The following is a 14443-nucleotide window of genomic DNA, read 5'->3' on the forward strand; positions in this document are numbered from 1 at the left end:
TATATAAATAAGATTCACCTGAAATGTTTAAAATATAAAATGATATAATTAATGCAATTTCTTTTGCCATTGTTTGAATTTTCTGATTTGGCACTAAGGGGAAGGAATTTTTTCACTGCTTAAATAATCGCATTGTCTTTTTGGAATCCAGTGTGAATTTCTCCACAAAGACTTGACAGGTGTTTGATTGATCTTCAGTGCCAGTTCAATGCTGAGGTATACCATGTGCCTTGAAGAGTGCTTTGGGTCCTGTTCTTTGTATGTCAACTAGTTTGTTGAAATTGAACTGTATGAATGTCTTGGTTTTCTTGGGTTTTCAGATATTGAGATGCATTGAAGGGGAAACCTATTTCCCCTTTATTAAATGTGGATATGTTAAATTTATTAATCCAAAGCTAATTGACTGCATACTTATTGCCTTCTTTTGACCCTGTTTCATGGCATATGAGTAATTTAATTAACATTTGTTCTTCGATCCAGAGTTGCATAAGCTGATCATTCGGTCAAGCAGTTTCTCCACAGCAAGGTGTCTTTAAAGGAATTTGGTGTGGGTGGATTTAATGGACAGTTCCAAAGTTTCAACGGCAATAACTTGTGTTGCATGGTGGCTTTCACGACTGTCCCACAATACATCGATCCTCTTGATTACTTTGGAAACCTGCTCATTATTTTAACCTGATGCAGGAAATGTGGCAGGCTTTGAGTTTTCGTCAGGTTGTAGACAAAGCAGAACTGACTTATAATACACTTTGATGGCAGTATCTTTCAGGCCAGCCTCTGTCTTGGCCTGTGAGATGTCTCAAGCTTCAATGATTATTGTGGAGTTGGTGAGCTCCCTTGGGCTGCATGTGGCTGTTACTTTATCTTCCTGGTCTTTTAACCCAGCACTGCTTTGTATTGCTAGCTGAGGTAGCTTTGCTGTCCAGGGGCTATTACCAATGCTGATAGGTGACGTTGTTTGCACATAACACCAGCTTCTGTGGACAGATCCTGGAATTGAGACTGGAGTAAAAGAATGACTTTTTTCTGCACCTCAATGCTCATTTGGAATATGTTTTTAGTTTTGTAAGTTGGCATACATTCAGATTAAGTGTGCTTTGTCTTCCAACCACAGATCACATCACTAAGGTCAAATCAGCAGACCAGACTCTATGGAAACTCATATATTGGTGTTGGAGTGATATACAATGTCATTGTCAGAGACCCTTTATTAAAGTCCTCTGCATCTTATGTCCCTGTGTCCACGTACACCTGTAACTTGTCCAAAGGATACAAATGTCAGAATTCCGGTAAGCAAAATGAGTTTACTTCGATATTTGGCTTTGGCTAATTCGAAGTTTCCAAATTAAAATAGTTCTTTCCTGTCAGACCAAAATATAAAAAGCAAATTTGGGCACAGTTGTGCTGTTAAAGCGCCAGTGACTCTGGTTCTTACTGTCTGTAAGTTTTTGCATTCTTCCAGTGTCTTTGTGGATTTCCTCAGGGTGCTCCGGTTTCCTCCCACCCTTCAAAACGTACTGGGGATGCAGGTTCATTGGATGGCACGGACACTTGGCTGGAAGGGTTGGTTACTGTGGGATATGTCTAAATTTTTAAAAAATTCATCAAGGTATATGAAGGGCTTTAGCCTGAAATGTTGATTACATAGCTTCATTTTTGCTATATAAAGTACACCGTTTAACCTGATGAATTTCTCCAGCATTTGTGTTTTTATTTCAATTGCAGTATCTGCAGACTTTAGTATTTTACTTACTAATGTGAAAATTTAATCTGGTTACTCTTCTTGTTGAACTTTCATCGGAGATTAAAAGTGATATCCAAAAGTGTTTATTTTGTTTTGCAGATGGAACATTCATCTACATACAGGTTCTGTGCACAGTAATCGGGATCTATGGTTTATTGCTCTGCTTAGCCGGGCATCGGATATTTGAAGCAGGTGAATTTGAGATATTTGTAATGGGATTTCGTATCATTTTGTAATATCATGCAAGGGGTGTAGTAGGAGTAAATGTAAGCAGGTTTCTTCCACTGAGGTTGGGTGAGACCAGAATTGGAGGACATGAAGTTAGGGTGAAAGAGAAAATGTTTAACGGGAACATTTAAAAGGAATTTCACTCAGATGGAGGTGAAAATTGGGAATGAACCGCCAGTGGAAGTGCCGGATTTAGGTTTGACTTCAAAACTTAAGACAAATTCGGTAAATACATGGATGGTGAGGGTATGGTTCGGGTTCAGGTCCTTGGGACAAGGAGGCAGAATAGTTTGGTGTGGATGAGATGGGCTTTTTTCTGTGCTGGAGTGTTCTATGTTTATAGACATCTTCCTGTAGCCTCTTGCAATCATCATGTTATAAGTGAAGGTTCATGTGGGTCCCACAGGTAAGAACGAGACTGAGATCGAGGTACAAAGCACAAGTTTATTCTCAAGAGATGCAGAGGAAACAACGTAATCAAAATGGTAAATTAACTTAAGCACACAGTGCGCAAGGGGTTGGACATTACTCTGCGGGTAACGAGGGAAAACCAGCAAAACTCAGGGATGGCACAAGCACACATACAGTAAACAATCAGATCAAGGTAACACAACGTGCCCTCACCCCTCGACCTGTACGGACATGGTTCTAACTGGCCTCGGGAGTCACCCCAACCCAATACAGAATGTGATACTCATGGGCCACAAGGAATCAAGAGAGAGTGCAAAGGAAAACATGGTCCTTTATAATGCAAGAGGGTCCAGCCCAGATCATTTACAGGATGACAATGGCTCAGTGCTAGGAGGGTTAATCCAATTACAACAGCCAATGGCCTGAGGCCAAGTTCAGGTAGGCTGGAGAGTGCAGTCCAGGTAATTTACATGATAAACAGGAAGATGTCCACTAATGGGTGGGACGAAACCAAACCTTGATTAGCAGCTTGTGTGTCCTCCAACTAGGTGGGGGCAGTGCTGTCGTGTGACAGCCACAACCCTTCCCAATACATCATCCCCACATAAAAATGTTGCAGATGATTTATTGCGATACATTTTTGGATTTCCTTTTCTCAGTGAAATGCTTAATATTTCCAGTGGTAAAGTGCGTACAGGTGAAACGTGATCAGGCAAAACACAGTTACAGACATTCGCCTGACAGAATTCAGAATTCATAAATCACTACCCAAAAATGGGCAATAAGGAATAAAATTTGCTTTTACGGAACTTGGGGGGGGGGGGGGAGTAGGGGGAGGTGAATAAAATTTGCTTTTACGGAACTTGTGAGAGGGGGGGAGTAGGGGGAGGTAAATAAATCAATACAATTTTTTTCAATTTGTTTTTCACTGGCAATCAACCCCCATAGCCATATTATGGCTATCCAATTAGATTTTAAAAGCATAAACTGAGATAAATGTAGAGCAATATTCTAAGATGGATGAGTATTAGAAATGCGCATCTTGTTAGCATCAGAAGAGTACAAAGAATATCTTATCCAGGTAGTCCCTGACTTACAATTTATGTGACTTGTGATCATCCGCACATCTGACCAAGTATAACAGGGATGCAGAGCATGTAAGAGCCAAAATATTCATACTTACCTTGTTAGTCGGCATTACGGGGTCCCGGGGCTGGAGGTGGCCATCTTGATTCCTGTGCAAATGGGCGAGTCTTCGGGAGGCACATGCACGAGAGTTAAGGATGCAATTTCAATATCGTCAGGGCGCTTAACTCTTGTATATGTGCCAACTGAACTCCAGTATGCAAACCCACCAAAGGCTTGCGCATGCTCACAGGAATCAAGGTGGCCACACCTAGCCCCAGGACACCAACTAATGAGGTAAGCATGGACCAGGATGTGGAAAGATCAGCCAATGTTGATCGACAAATTCAGGAAGCGTCAAATGTAAGACGACAAAAAGATTTAATTAAAAAGTTTGCTTTAAATATAAAGTACAATTCCGACTTGCGACAATTCAGGGATACAACCTATTCTTCATTCCCCATTACAGTAGTATGTTGGGGACTATCAGTGCACTGAAAAAGTAAGTCTGACATGTTGGTTGATGACTGGGTATATATTATCACAGTTTTTGCAGGGCTTCTAATGAACATTAAATGGACACAGCTGAGTGTCCTGCATAACTAATTTCTGCCGACGTGAACAATATGATGATGCTTTTGAAGGACATAATTAAAATAGCCTTCAAAGGCTGAAGGATGAAGTTCTAAAATGGACTAACTTGTCATTTATGTTTTTCTTTTGCAGAATTTCTTTTCTTTGGATTCTTGATGTTTGGATTCATCAGTTTTGTTCTGGTAACACAGTTTTCTGCACTTGATTTCATCAGTAAGTGTTGATTAAGAAACAACCTCTTTCGTTTCAATTTACCCAGCCAAACACAATATTTTTGCCACTTGTAGATTATGTCATTTATTTTCTTCCTTTCTCCGACCTGAGCTCCTGTCGTTACACTTAATTTCTCCAGTAAAATTTAAATTGCGCTTATTGTATTGTAACATTTTGTTAATCCAGTGACCAGGGAAATGCTATGTATGCTTCATAAAATATAGCAAGAATACCATTGAACTGAACCTCCTGAAAGTAATGCTAATATTGGGTATATAGATGGTTTATTATGTGAATGGATATTTCCACCTTGGGACTTTTCTTCTAGTTTATGTAATACACATTTGTGACATGCTTTGAGAGGAGATGATAGCTTTCAGGAGAACACAACTGAAAGGGCTTTAATTCTACCCTTCATCAACTATCCCTTGGCAATTAAATGTTCATGTTTCCATAACTGCTGTATTGTGTATGCATCCATCCCAGATTTTTATTTATAAACCTCTATGACCTTCAAATGTATGGGGGGGGGGGTTTGTAGGTCATTTGGGTGTAATTTGGCGGCATGGGCTCGTGGGCCAGAAGGGCCTGTAACCGTACTGTATGTCTAAATTTAAATCTTTAGCTTTCACTCGAATTTCGTATGTGAAATAAAACACATCTTTTCATCGTACCCCACAATTGACTGTGCTGAATGGCAGAAATCATGGGGGCCTGACTTTCCCAGCATTTACAGGGGGATTGATCCAGATTGGTGCTTCTTTGATGTAGATAGCACTGGCCATGGGGGAACTTGCCATCTATGCAAGCTGCAATACGAGCAGCTGATGTGCATGAGGTGGATAATGAGCAATAATTTCAACCAAGCTTTTTTAAATTTTACCCAAGTAGACTCGAAGCACCTTTTTTTGTATTGCCTTGTGAGCAGTACTGAGATTCTAGTCAGAGGCAGAGTGATGTCCAATTTCTATCATTTGAAAGTTTCTTGAAGCCAGGTTGGTGCAAAATACATGATATATCTATTGATGATGCAGTAAAGTTGAAGATGCTCCTAAAGAGGTTTGGCATGAAATCATTAGACATCGTAAATAATGGTGTATTGTTTTGCAGGACGTTTTGCCATTATGGTAAACATAGGGCTGTTTGGTGGTTTGATGGCTTCTCTTGTGAGATGGAGATTTGGTCTTCCTGTAATCGGTGTGGCATTTGTTGGATTGATGCTTGGATTTCTGGTAGCAGCGATCATTTTCTTCACTCCTCTTGGTAAGTCAAAAGAGGATAATCCATAAAGCGATCAGTTTGGGTGAATTAATGGTCTCTTTTTTTGCCCTCGTCTTGATGATTTCCCTTTGGAAGAACAAAGCACTGAAGTACATTTGGACCATCTCGAGTAGGAGTTTCTTTATCTTCCCTGTCGACGTTGCTGGGGATCTGCACCTAAGCAAGTGTTTGACACTGAATTTAAGACCAAGAGAGAGTGTTGTTTTCTGAAGTCCAGGTAACTTTCAAGATGTACTAAAGCGGTAGAAAATCCAGCACAAGTTCTGCCGACAGAACTTGCCTTGAACCCTTCACCAGCTGGCAAATCTGTTCCCCATCAGAGGTTCCCACCTGTTTCAAAAGGGCACCATTCATATCAGAGCTGCCTCAATGACTATTGACCAGTGTCACTCACATAGACAGTATTGAAATGCTTTGAGAAGTTGGTCATGGCCAGAGTTAACTCGTACCTAAGATATGGACTTACTGCAATTTGCTAATGCTGCAATCATTCCACAGCAGATGCAATCTCACTGCCTCCCCACTCACACCAGGATCACCTGGACAACAGCAGTGCCTACATCAGGCAGTTTTTCATCGATTATAGCTCTGCTTTCAACACCATCATTCCCTTGGTACTCATCAGCAAGCTTCAAAATCTGGGCCTCTGTACCTCCCTCTGCAACTGGATCCTGGACTTCCTCGTTGAAAGATCAAAGTCACAGTGGATCAGTTACAACATCTCACTGACAATCAACATAGTGCTCTACTTGCACTACAACCATGACTATGTGGCCAGGTACAATTCAAAAGCAATCTACAAATTTGCTGATGACACCACAGTTGATGGCAGAATGATAGACAGCAATGAGGAATCATACAGGACTGAGATCAGCTGGTTGAATGGTGTTACAGCAACAATCTTGCACTCAACATAATCAAAACTAAGGAATGTGGACTTCTGGAAGGGGAAACCAGGAGAACGCAAACAAACCTCATCAAGGGATCAGCAGTGGAGAGAGTAAGAAACTTCAAGTTCCTGGGTGTCATTTTATCTCTGAATACCTATCCTGGAGCGGTAACGTTGATGCAATCATGGAGAAGGCTTGGCAGCGGCTATATTTCATTAGGAGTTTTGAGATCTTGCAAATTTCTACGGGTGTACCATGGAGAGTATTCAGACTGCATTGATATCTCCATACCAGTGATGCAACCAAAGGACCAAAAAAGGGTACAGAAGGTTGTGAACTTGGCCAGTGCCATCATGGGCATTAGACTTCATTCCACTGGGGGCATCTTAAAGAGATGGTGTCTCAAGAAAGCAGCCTCTATCTTCATGGGCCCTTACCACTCAGGCCATGCCCTTTTCTCACTGCTAACATCAGGAAGGAGGTACAGGAACCTGAAGATGCACACCCAATATTACAAAAACAGCTTCTTGCCCTTTGCCATAAGATTTCTGCACTCATTTTTTTTAATCTTCTATTTACGGAATTGTAATTTATAGCAAATTTGCACCTGCAATACACCAGGAATTTTGGTTTACTCATTCTCAGGCATCATATCCAAAGACTTCATGATCATTCCTAACTACCTGTGAATTAAATAGCATGTACACCCATTTTTATAAACCAGTTAAGAGTTAACCATATTGCTATGAGCCTGATGTTATATAAAGAGTGAATGAAGATAGGCTTTTTCTTTATAGGGTGTTAATGTGTACGCATTCACAAATATTTATGCTAAGAGTTTTTACTATTGATGGCTAACTTACTTTGTCTCTTTATTCCAAACAGCAAATTTCAGTTTATTCCAAAACAACGTCAACTTCTGGATGATTTATGTTTTTGTAACACTGGTAGTCCCCACGGTTTTGCTTCCATTTGCAAAAGCGGTAAGGAACTGTGATTTTAAAATGTTCTTAATGGTATTACCTTCAGTGGTATTGGAAAATAATGTCCTGAAAACTAAGCAGCTTCATAATAATTTAGTGTCATTTGAGGTGAAGACATACTTGGGTCACTTTCTTCACTCACTCTCTTGCGGAACCACCATCCAACTCTTTGCGAAGAATCCTTAAATTGGCAAGTTGAATGCTGCCTTTCCCCGAGGATGATTTTGTATGTTCACTGAAGGCAAATGCAGAACTTGATCAAATGTGTTGTTGAGATGCAATATTAAAACACCCACCAACTTGATAACCTCAAGCTGTTGAAAATTTTAGTGGGGGTCATACAGGTGTCTCGTTCATCAGTTGTGCTTCGGTCAAACGCGCACAAAAGAAGGAGCAGATGAATTTGTGCAAGTTGTTAGATGATTTCTCTATGTCGTTAACTTTGAACATTGAAGATTACAGCTCAGTACAGGGCCAACATTAATAGATGAGGTTAATTATAGAAAAGGATAAGTCTGGTCCTTGTGTTGGGATTCTAAATTGGAGGAAGGCAAATTTTGTGGAAACGAGGAAGGATCTAGGAAGAGTAGATTGGGATGTATTGTTTTCTGGCAAGGGTGTGTTAAAGAAGTGCTGGCTATCGACCTTATCGATGGCTTTCATAATCTTATGGACCTCTATTATTAAGTCACCTCTCATTCTCCTGTGCTCCAAATCAACAAAAATCCTAATTTGGCTAACCTTGCCTCATAAGATATAATTTCTACTCCAGGCAACCTACTGGTAAATCTTCTTTGCCCCCTCTCCATAGCTTCCATATCTTTCCTGTAATGAGGTGGCCAGAACAGAAACCAATAGTCTCGGTGTGTTGCCTTTCCCTGCAAGTTTGGTATTGGTGCATTGAGACTAACTTCATTAAGAAAGAAATATTAATTAAATACTTTTTAAATGGAGATTTATTTTCCAATAATGAGAATTCAGAGAATTTACCCATTTGGTTTAGAAAGTAGCTTAAATTATGGAATCTTATTGCTGTAAATTTGTTAATTTTTTTTTTAAAGTACATTGTTTACATTTCAACCTGTAGTTTCCCTTTTCATCAGGCCTAAATTTCTGATGAAGTCTACTCATCTTGATGGCTGACAATTCCATTGTCTCCTGTTGATCTTGTTTCCAGAATTTTCAGAACTAAATGTCTTCAACTGGACAAATGAGACCAGGAGTCTCATGTGGCACCAACGACACTCTGGCATCAAATTCTAGATCGTGTATCTTGTTGTTGCTTTCCCAAGACTGTTCTGTGAAAATTGGCTGCAGCATTTCACAACGACTGTGTTTCAATATTGGCACAAAGTCTTCAATCCAAAATCCAGATAAATTCAATAACTCCTTTTTTAATTTTTTCTGCTAAGCTAGGGTTTGAATTTGTGCAGCTTTTGCGTGCACTCGTGAAGCAGCTTCTTCTCAATTATGGTCATACAGCACAAAAAAACAGGTCTTTTGGTCCACTGAGTCTGTGACCATCAACTACCCAATACGCTCATCTTAATTTGTTCTCCCCAGATTCTTCCATTTACTTGTACATTAGGTGCAATTTACTGTTCCCCATTAACTCCAAATCCACAAGTAATTTGGACACAGGATATAACACAAGAAGCAATGAAGGTCAGGATTGTACCCAGGTAGCTGGAGGTGTGAGGCAGTAACTACGAGCTGCACGACTGCTGTACTAAACTTGGGTTGTGTGGAACAAGGGAGGTGGCCTGAACATTATGTATAATCAATGGATAAGTCCATAAGTTATGAACTTAAAAATATTGGAAGCTAAGACTCCATTTTATAGAGTATGCAATAAATATTTTGCTTCTAATTGTGGATGAATTTTGTTTTAATAGTTAAACATCTTCACTTGTGCACTGGTTGGCTCGTATTCTGTGATTGTTGCAGTTGGAGTTTACAGCTACACCAGCCTAACATACATCATTCTAAATGTCATCAAGAGAGCAATACATCCAGATTTTGCAAAGGTCTATAGTATTCCTCCTTTCCAGCATATGGGTAGGTGTATAATTTTAATTTACACAAGCAGCATAGTACAGGCCATTCTGGCCTACGAGCCTGTACTGCCCAAACATCCCAATTAAACCCATAGATTTTTGAATGGAGAGGGGGGACCCATGCAGACAGTGGGAGAATGTGCAAACTCCTTACAGACAGAGCCAGATTCAAACCTGGGTCGCTGGCGCTGTAATAGTGTTGCATTAACACATACCCTAACTGTGCTGCCCACAAGTTCTCTACGTAAAGAGATGGGGAACAAATGTTTGGTTCTGTTTGTGTGTTTGTTAATATAACCATGTCATCTCATTAACTGAGAGTAGCAATTTGGATCACTTGGTTAGTGAAGCCATTTTTATATCTTTAAAATTCTGCTTTCAGGGGGAAATGAAGTTTATAATTCTAGGATTGATAGCAAACTGGATTGTAATGTCAATTAAAATAGGCAGCTTGTTTTGTTAATGTAAATAGAAGCAGGATGCAATGCAGTTTTTAATCAGATACCAAATTTATTTTGACCATTTGGGGGCAAAGCCCCTTGATTTTTGTTAAACAAGTCATAATGTTTTAATTCTTTCTCCTCCAGATTACATTTTGACATTTGTATGGGTGTTCTTGTTCATTAATGGAACAATTCTGCAGTTTATTTTGGCAAGAAATAGATCAACATTTCCACTTTGTCCATACCAAAAATGGAAGAGGAGAAATGCAGCCATTGGAGAACGAACACCTTTACTGCAAGCCCCTGAAGCATGACCATTTGAAGCTTTGGTGTGTATGCTCTTTCCCTTCATTTCTATATTGTTAATCACACATTGACTGCAGAATTCTGCACCAACTACTCTTCAAAATGGAGAAGGAATTTCCCGATAATCCTTCGGGATAGTTTATGGAATCTCTTGTGGATGACTTTGACAATATTGAAAATTTTTAAATGCCCACTTGGGTTGAACATTCCTGTGTTATCCATATTTGTAAATCTGATTTGTGGTGAAGTTGAATTAACTTTGTCGTAATGTTTTCTAAATCATTTTAATGCGTCTGATGTGTTGGATGGACTAATGTGAAAATCGGTGGCTCAGAATTTTGTGAAATACTCTGAGGATCTAAATTGAATGTGATATCTTGCAAAAGGGGAATAATTTTTTAAATAGTTTTCAATCCTCTCTGAACTAAAAATGCCAATGATCTTTTCCACAATACAGAGATTAAATTTACTGAATTTAGTTTTGAGAGCAAGTTAATTTATGTCATCAGAACGATTTTAAGCTAGGTTCAGTAAAATTTTTAAAATTTGCATACTCTTTGAAGTTTCTATTTTAAAAAAAATCCAGAACGAAAAGCTATGATTTGTTTACTGTACAAATTATAGATCCCCTGATGATATGGAAACTGCGTAGTGTTGAGCAGTTCTCTGCCCAGCCCCTGAGTTGATGGATCTGGTTTGGGGCCAGTAGTGCAGAGTACTTGGTTCTGTGTTATTGGATGATGACCAAATATTTATTTTGCATTTTCTACCAAGAGATTACCCAATCTGATTTTGCACATAACCCTCAAAGTAGGAACATGTTGATCGCTGCCTCTCTCCTTCCATCCTCACGAATTCAGTCTGGGCAACTTTTGAGCTGGAGCTCAGCCATTGGAGTTCACATTGGGTTTCCAGCATACCTTTTGAAAATGCATTGGGATTTTAATTTTCTCTCTCTGACTTTTAAGGGAGTTTTGCCAAATGATTACAGAGCTCAATTTTCTTGTGTGGCTCAGAATGTGAAACACTTTGTCTTGCTTGTGAGAGGAGACAGAACTATTTAGGCAAGAAATTGGATTATGAAATATTTGGTTTCCTGGATACCCTTCACTTATGATTTCCCTCCCCATTTTCCATCCACCCCCACCCTACTCCCCTTCTATTTCAAGAAACAAGTTAATGGAGTCATGGAGTGTAAATGTCCAAGAATGATGCCTGTGAGATCTGAGAATTAATTTGCACTATTTCACTTATTTTGTCTGCATGGAGTACTTGGTACTATAATAAGTGTGAGTAGGTGGTTTTTTGTAGTGTTTACAATTAGGAAATGCACAAATGAATTCCTCTACCTATGAAGATAATTATTTCAGAACCCTTGTTACTGAAGAAGATGAAAGGAATACTAAAGGAGCAAATTTTCTTTGGAGGAATGTGAAAACTAAGGACAGGACATTCAGCCCTTTGAGGTTAAATAACAAAGTCTACTGGTGATGCAATTGTAATTTACACAGAAATGCTGGAGAAACAGTGATTTTTTTTTTAAGACTACAATGTCGGTAAAAAGCACTGGAAAAAATTAACATAATTATTGCCCATATGGTTGTTCACACTGGGAGTCTTTTTTTCAGCTGCAAGTACCTGAGTGCAACAGTCCTGGTGGTTGGACGTGCAGTAGAGTGAATGACTGATAACAATTTTTCCAGTACGATTTACACTGCAGGCTTCCTCCAAAAAGTTGTACAACCCCTGCAGGATAAATCGCAGGGCAAGAATTGTCTCAAAATTCCTGCACATTCCTTTTTAGACTGCCCGTGTAGCATTGAAATTCCTTGATTGTGCCGTTACAAGTTTAAAAACCATAAGTGTTTTGACACTCTGACTTGCTGTGTTTCTCCAGCATTGTTTAAAATTCAGCCCCTAGAGTTTGTTTCTTCATTTGCGCAGATGTGATTGATTTGCCTCTCAAAACTCTGGTTATATATTTTGTTCAATGTATTTTCAATATCTTCACCCAATTGTAGATATTTTACCAAAACGTTAATTACTTCTATAATACATTGGTATGTATTGATGCATTTTCAAATAGGAAAATTGTTTCTGTGAATCAAGATATGAAAGCTCTTTCCTTTAATTACTTGTCCCAAGTTCCTCAGTCTTTTTTGTTCTGATTTCCAGCATCCAATCTTGTGAAGCTATTTCTAACATGGTCTTCTCATTACAAATTCTGTAGAAATTAAGCAAACACTTGGTTTATTTCTCAAATTTTCTTTAATTCTTGTATTAGCACTCCAGATTAACCAGGAAGTTGCTAAATAATGGCAATATCACTGTTAAGGGTGTTGACAAGTTGTCTTAAAGTGCAATCAAAATTAAGATGACATTTAGATGGGAAGGTCTCGCTAAATCAATTCATAATTGACCTTGTTAAGCAAGGCACATGGGAGAGATTGCAATCTATGTTGTAGAATTTATGGAGATTAGTTGCATGTATTTTGTTCTAGGTTAGTAGAGGGATGTGACAAATGTTGCTTTGTCATTGTTAGTGAGCTTTGACAATGTGAAAATATTGCTGGCAAAATTGTGCAATGCAGCAAAACATCTAATAGATTCAGTCCAACATGAGAGTTTTGGATGCTGATTAAGGTTGATATTCAGTGTTTGTCTCAATTCCACTGCAGAATTGCTCCGTCACCAGCATTCTCTTTGGAATGGGTAACCTATACATTCGGTTTCTCAAATTACATTAGGGTTTGAAGTCTAATCCCATTCCAGTTTTTAAAGTAATGGCTTGGAGGATATTGGACAAAGTTTGGGGGTGGGGGTGAGTGGGGGGGGGGGGGAGGGGGGAAGAGGGAAGAGAAACACATGTGTGAAAACTTTGGAAATTTATGTAGTTGGAACAAAATGGATCAGAGTAGCAACTGACCTGAGAAGAGACGAGGTTTCTTGTCTGTAATTTGCTGTTTCTATGTTTCTTAGCACAGATTTATGAAAATGTGTCCATTTTCAGTGACATCCCCTTTAGTGAGCAATTTTTAGCAGTTGATTCACAGGTAATTTAAAGGGTCAACATCTCCATAAAAGGTCAAGCTGAGTTTGGTACATATGGTGAAGCAAAGTTTGGCTATCACCATCAACAAGAACTTGTGTACATTGGGTGCATTTTTTTAAAGTGAACTTGTCTTTAAGCTTTTGCACTGTCCAGAATACTCAAATGAACAACTTTATTATGGTAGCCAAACAGGAATATATGTTTATCTGTTAGAATGTTACTTATCTTGCCAAATACAGATTTTCTGCAAAGAAAGAAACGTGCAATCTTGGAACACCAGAAAGACTTTATTGTAAATTGTACAGACTGTTTTATTTTCTCAAATTAAAGTTTTCACTTATTGCTGATTTCCTCTCATTGTTTCATTTGACTAAGAGATGAGTTCATTTTTAAGTTTTTTTTTTGTTTAGGGCATAATTATTGGGCAGCGTGATCAGTGTAGTGGTTACAGCACCAGTGATCGAATTCAGCATTGTCTGTAAGGAGTTTATACGTTCTGCGTAGGTTTTCTTCGGGTGCTCAGATTTCCTTCCGCTATTTGAAACGTAGTGAACCGGTACGGACTTAAAGGGCCAACATGGCCTGTTTCCGTGCTGTAAACTGTTATATGGTTATGGTTACTGGGGTTGAAATTTAATTGGGTGGCACGAGCTCGTGGGCTGAAAGGTCCTGTTACCGTACTGTATGTTTAAAAATTGTATTTTGTGCAGCTTGACTCTGCTGTGATGCCATATTCAGTGATTTCCCTCAAATTGTCGATACTTGGCAATTGAATATTTCAGAAGAAATAAATCTTGGCTCCCTGACACAAGTTTTGGAAAATGAGTGTAGATGGAGATCAGAAAACTGAAGCACTTCTGAATGAATGCTCTCTGGAAAAGTGAAATATAGTTTTGTTTCGACCTGAAACTGGAGTGAACAACAAATTAATGAGTATAGAAGAATAGTATCATATTCATACTATCAAATGTTCACCAAGTCACTTAAATTGTCCAACATATTTCATCATTATTTGCTTCAGAAAATTATTGTTATTGAATAGTGACTGAAAAGCAAAAATGTTTTCATTTTCCAAACATTTACAATGTCATTTTGTCAGAATCTAAAGGGTTCCTA

At 38.8% G+C, this 14443-nt stretch overlaps 1 protein-coding gene across 3 annotated transcripts in view; it reads left to right on the forward strand.

Annotated features, from left to right (window-relative positions):
• Positions 1 to 13674, forward strand: part of LOC138746698 (transmembrane 7 superfamily member 3-like) — a 28838-nt gene extending 15164 nt beyond the window's left edge. For all 3 annotated transcript variants that reach the window (XM_069905010.1, XM_069905019.1, XM_069905027.1), the window contains exons 6-12: positions 1115 to 1289; positions 1844 to 1936; positions 4235 to 4315; positions 5426 to 5578; positions 7372 to 7469; positions 9365 to 9527; positions 10114 to 13674. In XM_069905010.1, coding sequence (XP_069761111.1) covers positions 1115 to 1289; positions 1844 to 1936; positions 4235 to 4315; positions 5426 to 5578; positions 7372 to 7469; positions 9365 to 9527; positions 10114 to 10283 — 933 coding nt within the window. In that variant the 3' untranslated portion in view covers positions 10284 to 13674. The remainder of the gene's footprint in view (positions 1 to 1114; positions 1290 to 1843; positions 1937 to 4234; positions 4316 to 5425; positions 5579 to 7371; positions 7470 to 9364; positions 9528 to 10113) is intronic.
• The last annotated feature ends 769 nt before the right edge of the window (positions 13675 to 14443 follow it).

This window comes from Narcine bancroftii, chromosome 1 (assembly GCF_036971445.1).
Source record: "Narcine bancroftii isolate sNarBan1 chromosome 1, sNarBan1.hap1, whole genome shotgun sequence".
NCBI classification, from domain to species: domain Eukaryota; kingdom Metazoa; phylum Chordata; class Chondrichthyes; order Torpediniformes; family Narcinidae; genus Narcine; species Narcine bancroftii.